At 42.2% G+C, this 12,405-nt stretch overlaps 1 protein-coding gene across 1 annotated transcript in view; it reads right to left on the bottom strand.

Moving 5' to 3' along the window:
* Positions 1 to 9,794, bottom strand: part of SCOC (short coiled-coil protein) — a 38,316-nt gene extending 28,522 nt beyond the window's left edge. The window contains exon 1 of the mRNA XM_013970517.2: positions 9,557 to 9,794. Within this exon, the coding sequence (XP_013825971.1) occupies positions 9,557 to 9,632 (76 nt within the window). The 5' untranslated portion in view covers positions 9,633 to 9,794. The remainder of the gene's footprint in view (positions 1 to 9,556) is intronic.

Here is a 12,405-nt window from a genome sequence, read left to right as displayed (position 1 = left end):
CGAGGGAGGCTCTCTGTTTTCCTGGACCATTCATGTGGGCTGCCACTGAGTCCCTTCTGTTTCCAGGGTCAAGTCCAAGGATGAAAAAGAAGGCTGAAGCCTATCCATGGAAGCACAACATGTCTTTCTGAAACAGCTTTTCCACTAACTCTGATTCTGTGATTGGAGTACATACTATTTCCTGTAGGGTCACTGAGAGCTTTGGGATCGTTCAAAAATTCTATTCCAAGTGTTGATGAACACAGCTAAAGTTGGTCCCTCCAGTCTGCCCTGTTCTTTTAGAGTTAGCCTCCTTCTCTTTGCACTCCAGATTCTCTTTTCTGAGGGTCTCTCAGAGGAACTCCAAGGGCCTCTAAGGAAACCAGACTCTGACCCTCAGATTCTGAACAGATCAGGCAGGCTGGGGGCCTGCGAGGGGAAGTGGTCCAAAGCTCATGCAGTCTAACTGGGGCCTTTGTGACATGAATGTCCACATAAGGAAAATAGCCACCTAGGCCCCCTTCTCAGCAGGAAAAAGACCTAGGGAAGGGCAGCATCTCTTTAACTCATGAGCTCAGGTAAATAAAGTTCATCCTTGATCTTTTGATTCTCATCTGGATTTTTCTCTAGGAAATAGAAATTAGCACTATTGTGAAGGATTTCATATAAAATTAACATTCTTTCCCCCATTTTTGTTGTTAATCTAATAAAGGGGCTTCCCTGGTGGCTCAGCAGTAAAGAATCCACCTGCCAATGCAGAAGATTTGAGTTCGATCCCTGGGTCAGGAAGATCCCTGGAGAAGGGAATGGCAACCCACTCCAGTATTGTTGCCTGGAGAATTCCGTGGACAGAAGAGCCTGGCAGGCTACAGTCCATGGGGTCGCAAGAGTCAGACACAACTTAGTGACTAAATCACCACAATCTAATCTAAGAAAAAACACATTGCTGATGCAGGGCAGTTGATGGGTGGTTTTGTCTTTTAAAGTAAGAGTCAAAATACTATTGTGTTTTAATAAGAAAATTAGAGAATACTGTAGATTACTGAAAATATTTAGATACTGTCCTAATATTCCATTTCTTAAGCTAGTTTATTAAAACGAGGTTTTGCATTATGCTAGATTATTACAGTTAAGTAGATTTCCTCTGGTGGAAGATTTTTTTCACAGAAAGAGCACTTACAATTTCTAGCAATACATTAGTGATCCCAGAGTCATAGCATTCTCAGAAATTACTGAGAAGCAAAATTAATCTCCTTTTCCTTATTAAATCTCTTCTGCTGAGTCTCTAGGGCATTTTACTGGGCCAGAGAGGTATTTTTAATGTCACTATCTATATTATACTCAGCTTGCAGGAAATGAGACTTCACTCGGCCAATGTCATTATCTCTACTCATACGGATCCCAAATGCCAATTAAGATTTGCTGAAACTTTCTGCCAACATTGGTACAATGAACACCCTCGTTCAAATCCACGAGAAACATTTCTACTGTACTAGAGACGATCTCTGTTGACATCTCTAAGGATGTCTGAATAATCTTTTAAGTTAATATTCATAGCCAAATTGGTGGATGGTGTAAACTGAGGTGACGTGGGGAGCATATCCTGAGCAGCACAAGTGACCAACCCTGTCCTCATCCTTGTGTGCTTACGTAAGGATGCCTCCACTCTGAGATGCTCACCTGCACCAAATCCTCCCATGAGGTCCAATGTAACCCAGTCGAGCCATTACCAGCAGGACAGGGGACCTTGGAAAACTGCTGGCTGCAAACACTGGCTCCATTCACCATCAGAAAAAGGCCTGCTCCCTTGTCTCAGGCAAGACTCCTGCTATGGCTCAGTGTGTCTCCCAGCTGCGTAGCCACGAGTCTGTTTCCTTCTTTAGCTTGCATTATAATGGAGGGTGAGATGAAAAGGAATACAGGCCCTTGATACCTTTTACTTGGAGTGCTAACTAATGCAGGGCCTCATGTCTGATCTGCTGTGTGGCTGAGGGGATGGCAGATGGCCTTCAGAAAGCTTTTCAAACCCACCCTCCTTTCAGCAGGGCATGAGGCAGGTATTGTTACATTTTCTGTACGGTGGTAGAAAGCAGCACCAAATAAAAGCACACAACAATTGTGCCACTTCTCCAGGAAGCTTATTACCACTTTACAATGAAGGCTAATTGGCTGATGCCAAAAGCAGACGCAGAAGCAGCTTTGAATATCATCCAGGAGAGTTTTAGCGAGCAGAGTCAGGAAGGAGGCTGAGCCATGAAAGAGGACGGCGTTGAGAAGAACATTGGCAGGGAAAAGGCGAGGGCCAGGATGAAGACGGAAAAGAAGAGCTGTCTTATTTGTATCAGAAAAGAATCGTGCTCTTGTTAAAAGAGTTTGTTCATCCGCACCTCCCCCTTCTACCACAAGCCTCTTTATCAGGAGGACGTCAACAGTCAGTCCCGGCTTATAGAGCAGTGTCCACAGGATGCTGCTGTTACCATGACAACTGATGTGAACAAATCTTGGCGCCTTTCAAGAAACTTGTGGGTGATCTCCTTGAAGTGGGCAAAGGAGGAACTAAAACATACTGAACACTTACTGTAAGCCAGGCTGTTTCAGGAAACTTCTTTTATTATTTCATTTAATCTTCAAAACAATTCTGAGACATATTGTTAGGATCATTTCACAACTGAGGAAACTGAGGCTCAGGGATGTTAAATAACTTGCTCAAAGTCCAACGGACTCAAACCCAGGCATTTCTGACTCCCAAGTTCAAGCCCTTTCTGCCACACTACTCTGAGCTGATTCTCCAAACAGCCAGGTCCTGTCTACTACCTGGTATGTGACGGTAGTGGTCAAAAAATGTTTTCTGAAAGCAGAACTAAACTGGCTTGGAAGTGGAAATAGGAAAGAAATGAGTTAAGAAAGAAATGATTTAAGAAAGTTGACCCTAGGAGTTGATTCTTGGTTAGGGGCCTTCATCTCAGTGTACACAGAAAATCAGTCAAAATTATTTGGCAAAAATGTTTTGAGCATCTATTATGTACCAGACATTGGGTTAGGTGCCAGAAATACAGACAGTTTAAAACCCAGGTTCCATCTTTTAGCAGCTCACAGTCTCTTGGCAGAGGATAGAAGGGCTCGTATACATACAAGCTCGTATAATATGTATGAAAAAATGTAAGCTTGGAGTTTTCGGGAAGGAGAAAAGAAACCTAAAACAGTATGGGAAGGTCAAGGAAGGCTTCCTGGAGAAAGTGATGCCTGGGTGGGTTCTTAAAGAATAAAGAGGAATTAGCCAGGCAAGAAAGGGTGAGTGGTATTATTCCAGGCAAAGAGAGCAAAGTCCAGAGGCATGAAATAGACAACGTGTGCATAGGACATTAAGTGTTTCCTACTGAGGTGAAGCCACGCGGCAGGAAATGACACTGAAGAGATAGGCAGAGCCAGGAGGAGGGAGACTTTAAATGCCATGTTAAGTGTTTTGAACCTTATCCAGCAGGGGATGCGAGGCATCAATCGGTCTTTGCAGGGAGAGGGAGTGATATGGTCAGTGTGGAGGAGAGATTTGAAGGGATAAGAACTGAAAGAGGAAGAACAGTTGGGCAGTTGATGCTGTGGTTTATGTGGGAGATAATGGGGCCTAATCAGGGAAGTGGTGATAGGAGCAGAGAAGGCCAGATTGATTTGAGAAACATTTTCAAGGTCAAGTCAACAGGAATAAGCAATTTGATTGGCTTGTGAGAAATAAGAATGGGACAATGGCTTGTGAATTTCTCGCTTAAGGAACCAGGTGGATGATGGGACCATTCATTAAAATTATGAATCAGAAGTGGGAACAGGTTAGGGGGTGCCCATGGGGTAAGATGAGATCATTTGACAACTGGGTCATAGCTAGGTATTTAGCAAGCAGTTGGATTATGAATCAGAAGCTCAAAAGAGAGAAATCATGAAGATTTGAGAAGTCTGAAAATAGATTCTTCTGCAGCCACTTCTGTCCTGAAGATGTGTTTTGTTTGGACTTCCATGATATTGTTTTTTAAATCAGGATTAGGTGGAAAACATGGAAGAATCAGGAAGTTGCACATTCCACCCCCCCCACTCCCCCCCCACCCCCCCACCCCCCCGCACCCTGGCCGCAAAAAAAAGAATCTGTATTTTAGGTGTCTCTTGAAAATTCTGCCTTTTTTGCATTTCTGTTCTTTCGTGACAGTAGGCAGCTAGAAGTAGGAAGAAGCGGGGCTCTCTGAGGAGGGTACATGCTCTGCAGAAGCCTCTCTCCTTACCTAGCTGGGCCCCTGGCTCAGGGCTCAGCATTGTTTGCTATCTCATCATCACTATCGCTGTTGCCTTTCTTACAGTAGAGTTAAGAGAAAAGTAAACTTTTCTTGTTCTCTTATCCTAGTTAAATGTAGAAAATTAAATCTAGTCTAAGAGGACTGTGTTTAAGAAAAAAGGTGTTGAGAAATGAATAATGTTCCCATATATTTGATGTGCAAACAGTGCATATCCTTGTTGAAAGAATTAAACTTGATATATCACTAGTGATATAAACCATGTTACTATTACTGTCTGCTGTATTTAAAAGATGTGTAATGACTTCCCATTTGTTTGTATCTCTTTTAATTTCTTTCATCACTGTTTTGTAAATTTCAGGGTATAAGTCTTTAATATTGTTAAAATGTCCATACCACCCAGTGCAATCTACATACTCAATGCAGTTTTTATCAAAATCTCAAAAGCATTTTTTACAGAAGTAGAAAAAACAATTCTAAAATTAATATGAGACCACAAAAGACCCCAAATAGCCCCAAAAATCTTGAGAGAAAAAAAGAACAAAGCTAGAAGTATCACACTTCTTGATTTCAGTGTAATAAAATATATATTACAAAGGCATAGAAATTAAAATAGTAAAAAAAAAAAACTTAATGGTAGTCACATAAAGACATACACACCACCCTATAGAATACAGAGTCCAGAAATACATCCATACATATAGGTCAACTAATCTTCAACAGAGTGCCAAGAACATGCAATGGGGAAAGAATAGTCTCTTTAATAACTAGTGTTAGGAAAACTGTACACACACAGAAAAATGAAGACCTTTATCTTACGCCATACACAAAAAACTCAAAGTGGATTAAAGACTTAAATGTAAGACCAAAAGCTATAAAACTCCTAGAAGAAACTGTAGAGGAAAAGCTCTGTGACACTGGTTTTGGCAATAATTCCACAGATATGACACCAAAAGCATAGGTGACGACGCAAAAATAGACCAGAAGACTACATCAATGAAAGAGCCCCTTCACAATAAAGGAAACAACCACTGGAATGTAAAGGAAACCCGCAGAATGGGATGAAATATTTGCAAACGGTACAACTGGCCATTTAAAAGGCCAATTTATACTAAAATAGGTAAGGAACTCCTCAATTACAAAAACATTGATAACTCAGTTAAAAATGGGCAAAAGAGTTCGATAGAGATTTCCTTAGAGAAGACATAAACATGGCCAACAGGTAAGTGAAAAGATGCTCAATATGGCTAATCATCAGTGAAATGCAAATCAAAATCATAATGAGATCTTACCCAGCACCTGTTATGATGGCAATCAAAATAAAAAGCCCCCAAAGACGACAAGTGTAGGTAAGAATATGGAGGAAGTAAAACCCTTTACACTACTGAAGGGAATGTAAAATGATGCAGCCACTATGGAAAACAGTGTTGAGATTCCTCAGAAACTTAAAAATGGAACTACCATATGATCAATAATCCCACTTCTGGATGTTTACTCAAAATAATTGAAATCGGGATCTTGAAGAGATATTAGCACTCTCATATTCACTGCTGTACTAGTCACAATAGCTTAGATGTGGAAACAGCCCAAACATCAATCAACAGATGACTGGATAAACAACTGTGATATATGTATACAATGGAATATTATTCAGCCTTAAAAAAGAAAGAAGTCCTGCAATATGTTACAATTGGATCAACCCGGTGGACATTATACTAGGTAAAATAAGCCAGTCACAGAAGGACAAATGCTGTATGCTTCCACTCATATGAGGTATCTAAAATAGACTCAGAAGCACAAAATAGAATGATGACTGCAGGGGCTGGGGCGAGGGGAAAGAGGCAATTGCTCGTCAACAGGTATAACATTTCAGGAATGTAAGACTATTCTAAAGATTTCATGAATAGCATTGTGTCTATGGTTAAGGACTTCCCTGGTGGCTCAGACGGTAAAGCATCTGTCTACAATGCGGGAGATCCAGGTTCGATCCCTGGGTTGGGAAGATCCTCTGGAGAAGGAAATGGCAACCCACTCCAGTACTATTGCCTGGAAAATCCTATGGACAGAGGAGCCTGGTAGGCTACAGTCCATGGGGTTGCAAAGAGTCAGACACGACTGAGCAACTTCACTTACTTACTTACTCACTTATTGTTAACTTAAAAATGTGTTAGGGAGGACGTCTCTGGCAGTCCAGTGGTTAAGAGTCCACCTGCCAATGCAGGGGACACAGGTTCAGGCCCTCGTCTGGGAATGATCCTACATGCTGCAGGGCCGCTAAGCCCAAGTGCGGCAGCTACTGAAGCCTGGCACCAAGAGCCTTTGCTCTGCAACTAGAGAAGCCACCTCAATGAGAAGCCTACAACTGGAGCGTAGCCCCTGCTCATTGCAGCTAGAGAAAGCCCACACCCAGCAAAGACGGCCCAGCGCAGCCAAAAACAAATACAGTTTCTTAAAGGAGTATTTAAAAAACCTGTTAAGGAAGCAGATCTCATGGTAAATCTTATCATATTAAGAGTAAAAAGTTTAAAACCAAAAGGATACATAATGGAAAAACCTAACAAACTGAAATAAGTATAGAAATTTCAATAGTTTGTTTAGGAAACTGCATGAAATAATGATAGGCCATTGCCTCTTTCCTACAGATACACCGCTTGGCCCTAAAGGGGTTTATTTTGCAAGCTCTGTTTTAGGCTCACTGGTACATAGCATGGACAGTAAGAACGGAACAAGAGAGAGAAGAAAAGCAGGCCAAGAGCGGCATCTTGGGGAAAGACTTAAATAGTACCACTTAGACCAGAGAGTCCCAAACTACCTTGGATCACCGTGCCCTTCATTTTAAGTAATTTTTTCAGTGCTCCAAGGCCAAGAGAGATACCAAACAGTTCCACAAAGTAAGTATTCACGTCCAAACACCTTAATAAGTGTTTGTGTCCTTAAAACTTAGTAATCATTTGGAAAAAAAAAATACTGCATCTAAGCTGAAAGAGTTCAGTTTCTTTCAAATTTCATTCTTCAGTAACAACTTACCTAATGGGATGTGTGGGCCTTCTGGGCACTTCACAACTTCTCCAGCCTGCTCAAACTGACACCCTTATTACCTGTTCTACATTGATTTTTACACAGAACTTGCTTTTTAGCTCACCAACAGCAGGAAACTCAGCATGGAAAGAGATGTTACTGAAAGAAATGCAGTTCAGTCTAAAGTGAAATTGTGAACAAGCTGCATTTGTTTCATAATAATTTGTCTTCCTGTTTTTATTTATCAAGGACCAAGAACCTCTTATTAACAATAGTGAACCAGTATCCACACATCAAATTGATACACTTATCTCCAAAAGCCAGAGAACATGAGGTTTCAGTTCTTTCCTGCTACAAGCACAGGAGCAACTTCCATTTTCCATGTTGGAATGCTGAAACAGCAGTATTAGAGCTAGTGCCTCAAGTCCGCGGCTGGTTCCCACGCTGGACCACCCCTGAAGGGCCTTGATGCCCTGAGATTCTGTGACGCCTCCAACCAGGAATGAGGAGGCTTTGAGTCGGATCCAGGAGCCCTCAAAGCCCTCCCTCCGCTGCCACCTCTCACACTAACAGGGGTATCCTGCTTACTCCGTCCCGGTTTATCAGTTTATTCTGAGTCTACGCCCCTGGCCTCAGACTCGGTTAGCAAGCAACTTCGATGAAGACCCTCTCCATTGGCAGCCATGGATTGGACACCTGAGTTCAAATCCCCGCCCTCGTCTCTTTCCGTCCAGCCGGGAAATGTGAGGGAGGCAGAGGCTGAGACGCAGACGGCAGAGTTGAGGTCGTACCCTAGGCTGGATGAAAGACCTCGGTTTCACAAAGACTCCTTCTCCGCCTTGCTGACCGTTGCTTCCAGGCCCAGCCCACGTTACAGGCGAGAAAGAATCCTGTCCCGGGATGGGGGGGCGCATTCGGAGCAAGCCAGCAGTCTGTAGGAGCTGCACCCGCCCATGGCATATAGGACTCCCCAAGCGCATGCCCAGCGCTCATCGTGACTTCTAGAAGCTAAGGAGCAAGTTTCCCTGGTCTTTGTTCCCTTCGCTGCCTTCTCCAGCCCTGTCATTTTTCTAAAACGCCCTGATGGGAGCATGCGAAGGCCAGCGGTATCCCTCTTCTTCAACAAACCCCGGACCTTGTACTTTTCCTCCCGTCGTAAAGGCTGAAAACGCTCCTCTTTGATTTTTCAAAGCCCTCAGCATGTTTATGCGGTGCCAGGAGAGGAAGCTGGCTGGCAGTTCGTGCTAATTGTCTGGCCGCACTTTAGAAAGAGGCTTTTTGAATCTGAGCATTTAGGGAGAAAGTGGAGAAGCGTGGCTGTATGAAAGAGCAATTGATGTTAAATATTCATGCTCTGCTCTCGGTTAATCAAAATCAGTAACCCCCGTTGCTTAGCTGAGCCTTGCTGGCTTCTTTTAATAACTATGATTTTGCTGAGGGAACTTGGATACAAAACAGTGCCACTAACACACATGCACACACGCAATGCGTGGGTGCTTAGAGGTGTGAAGCCTTTCCAGTTAACATTGTGCAAGGCGCAGGAGATGCGGGTTCAGCCCTGAATGTGGAAGACCCCGGAGGAGGAAACAGCAACGCACTTCAGTATTTCTTGCCTGTAAAATTCCATGGACAGAGGAACGTGGCCAGTTACAGTTCATGGGGTCAAAAAGAGTCGGACAGGACTGAGCTACTGAGCACGCACTCCCAAGTCAGACAGTGCTTGTTTCCTCCCCAATGTTGAATGAGCTGTATTTATCCCTTCCATCAGCATATTAGAAACACTACTCCCTTCTGTTTCCTTCTTTCATATGAAATTCAGCAAACTTTGTCCTTGCTTAAAAACCAGACATGTTCTGTGACAGATTTTAAAGCAAATTGCAGAGTATCCTAATTCATTTACCAGAAATGATGAAATTTCACAGAACGGAGAAGAAATGGACTATAATTGAACAAATTCGGGTAACAATATCATAAGTTGCTTTAGTAACAACTTTAAGATCATGTTTCCTGAGCCTCCAGGAAATAAACATTTTATATTTTTATTTGTTGATTGATTTTTTAAAGTACATGTAATTCAACCACAGGAGCTTTTAAAATAATCACTGAATTTTAAAGGAAAAAGAAAAATAGCTCTTAAACATTTTTTTGTTTTATTTTTGTAGCTATATTTTTCTACAATGACTATGTTTTACCATCATAATAAAAACAATAACAATTATTGTTTTACAAAGCTACTGAGCATTTGCTGAATTTTATGTTTCAGAAGTCATCAGTTTCTTCCTTACCTGTGTCATCTGCAAGAGAAATGTTGGTGAAGGCACGGTCCTCCTCTTCCTCTTCCTCTTTGCTGGACCCATCCATCTTGTTCACTTTCAGGCCTGTTAGTGACAAGTATGAGGGCAGGGGACAATGGCCGTTCCCTTACGTGATCGCCCTGGTTAAATCATTAATACATGAGCGTCCACGCAGGTGCTATCTGATACTGGTAAGAGCCACCCTCTTCCTGTTTGCCACCTGAGGAGTTCTTACTGAGTGTTGCAGACCTAACCAGAAATAGTGAGAGGTTAGATCTGCAGGTTAAAGAGTTACAACCCTTTACTTGAAGCTGTTGAACTGGCATTCCTGCTGTATTCTGGCTGGGTGCCAAATCCAGTGTCAGTGTCCTTAGACTGAATTGCCTGAGAACATTGCCCCAGAAGCGCTGCAGTGAGGTTAGGGAGGGGGAAGTGTTTTGTGATCAATACATCGTTTAGACACCTACATAAACTTCTTATGGATTTGGGTCAGTGACCTACTGGCATGACTTGGTTACAGAGCCTCAATTTCCTGTCCTTTATCAGGGTGTCTTATGTAAGGATTAAACGTAAATAAAAAGCACTTGATACGTGTCAACTATAATACGTGTCAACCCTAAACGATATGCGGGGGACTAAGATTCTATACATATTAAGCTCATCAGAGCCCTTTCATATTACTGTACATGTACCTCACTCCATGAAAGCTCGTTAAAATGTCAAGATCTCCTTTCTCTATTTCTGGAGGGGCTGAAGGAAAGAGATGTTGGCCATCCCAGCCCTGAAGCCTAGGGCCCTTTGCTAGAGGAGGAAGCCTTTTTTTAATAGCTACTTTTCCTTGTCTCTTAGTCCCCATTCATTTATATAGACAAACCCAAAATGATTTTAGAATTTTACATCATCACTCTTTGAAGGGTGGAAATCGGACAAACTGATAAAGAATTTCAAGCAGATATTAAAACTGAATTACTGCAGGCCACATTTTGCGCTAAGTGCTTTGATACATGGGATTTTTAAAATTCATCTGAGTTCATTGCTGCTTTATCAAGCAAAATAGATGTAAGCTGTTGGAAATCCTGAATATTGAAAGTTAAATATACTAGAATAGAATTCCCCCTAATGTTCCAATTCTATCCTACATATATTTGTGACTGCCTATTTGATACACCTGGAGGACTTTGGAGGGCTCAAAGAAATAATTATTGCTGTTAATAAGCTTAATAAAAAGCTCAAAAGCAAGAGTCCTTGAGGTTTAGAGAAGGTAAAGATCTTGAAAGGCTTAGAGAAGATGACATTTGAGATGCATGACTGGTGACAAGTGTCATCCAAAAGGCAAAAATGGCCAGATGGTGAGTGCTTTCTTGGTGAAGGGGCATGGGCAAAGGCTCAGAAATGCAGAAGCACAAGGCACATTTGGAAACTAGAGTGGAAGATACAAGCAGCTAAGAGGTAGATCAACCCAGTCAATCCTAAAGGAAATCAACCCTGAATATTCATTACAAGGACTGTCGCTATGCTCCAATACTTTGGCCACCCGATGTGAAGAGCTGACTCACTGGAAAAGACCCAGATGCTGGGAAAGATTGAAGGAGAAGGGGGAGACAGAGGATGAGATAGTTAGAAAGCATCACTGACTCAATGAACATGAATATGAGCAAATTCTGGGAGATAGTGGAGGACAGAGGAGCCCATGGGGTTGCCAAGAGCCAGACATGACTTAGGTGACTGAACAACCACAAGGGGTAGGAGATAAGGCAGCATATCGGTAAAGTTCAGAGCTAAGAGAGCTTGAATGCCAGACTGTGTTAGTCCAAGTCCTCTAAGAATCTGACACTAAGGTGAGATTTAAAGGGAAGGAAACAGGAAAGGCTGCGAGAGCCATCAGACCATGATGCAGAACTGACCCAGAGTGAAGACAAAGCAGAATAGGAAGTCTAGCTTGTCCTCCAGAGTAAGGAAATTTCAACAAGGTTGTCAAAGAGTACTTGAGCCGAAGTTGACCATAAGAGGAGTCCTTTGCCTCCCAGGAATGGCCTCCCTTAGCATTTCTACAGGCACCTAGTTACTGGCTAGGAGCAGCTGATGGGAAGCGAGACCTTATGCAAATACGGTGTTGGATTTCAGAGACAGCAGCTGGAGCCCTTCCTCAGTTACACCAAAGTTGAAGGTCTACAAGGCATATGCTAATGGCCACAATATAAGCTGCTTTTTCAAGCAACTGTATACAGCATCATGGAAGCATAGAAATACCTCTTTTGCCTGATCCATCCTCTGTCAGTCCTAGAAATAGTAGCACACACTGAAGTGGTTACTATGTGCTAGGCAACAATCCCATGAAGTAGGCACTAATATTATTCGTGCCTATTTTAAAGGTGAGTGAGCTGAGGCATGGACAGATTAAGTAAAATAATAAGCAACTAAGTAAGGCTAGGATTGTAATCCTGGCCCTCTGGATCTGGGGTCTGTGCTCTTAATCACTATTATCCTTATTCCTGGCAAAGAATTTAGAAACCAAAGGGTGTGTTTGGTTTAACTTGTGTATTTGGGTTTTATTTTTATAACTTATAGCCAGTTGTACTTTTTGTTAGGATTAGTTTAGGCACTTGTTTGTGTTGTGATATTGTTTTTGTTTGCTTGTTTTTGCCTTCTTTCTGATTATTTCAGTGACATTTCTCATGAAGTGTCTATCTTAGTGGACAGAGGAGTGACCGAGATAAAAACTCAAGTCAGTCAGCTTTGCTGCCATTCCCATAGTCTTTGGGCAAAGTTATGATGGGAAAGATATTCACCTTTAACTAGAGTGGAGAATTATCTGTGGCAAATATTTACCCCTATGTTTT

Source organism: Capra hircus, chromosome 17 (assembly GCF_001704415.2).
Source record: "Capra hircus breed San Clemente chromosome 17, ASM170441v1, whole genome shotgun sequence".
In the NCBI taxonomy this organism is placed as follows: domain Eukaryota; kingdom Metazoa; phylum Chordata; class Mammalia; order Artiodactyla; family Bovidae; genus Capra; species Capra hircus.
Note: the sequence above shows the minus strand (reverse complement) of the source record. Positions and strands in the feature narration are given on the sequence as shown.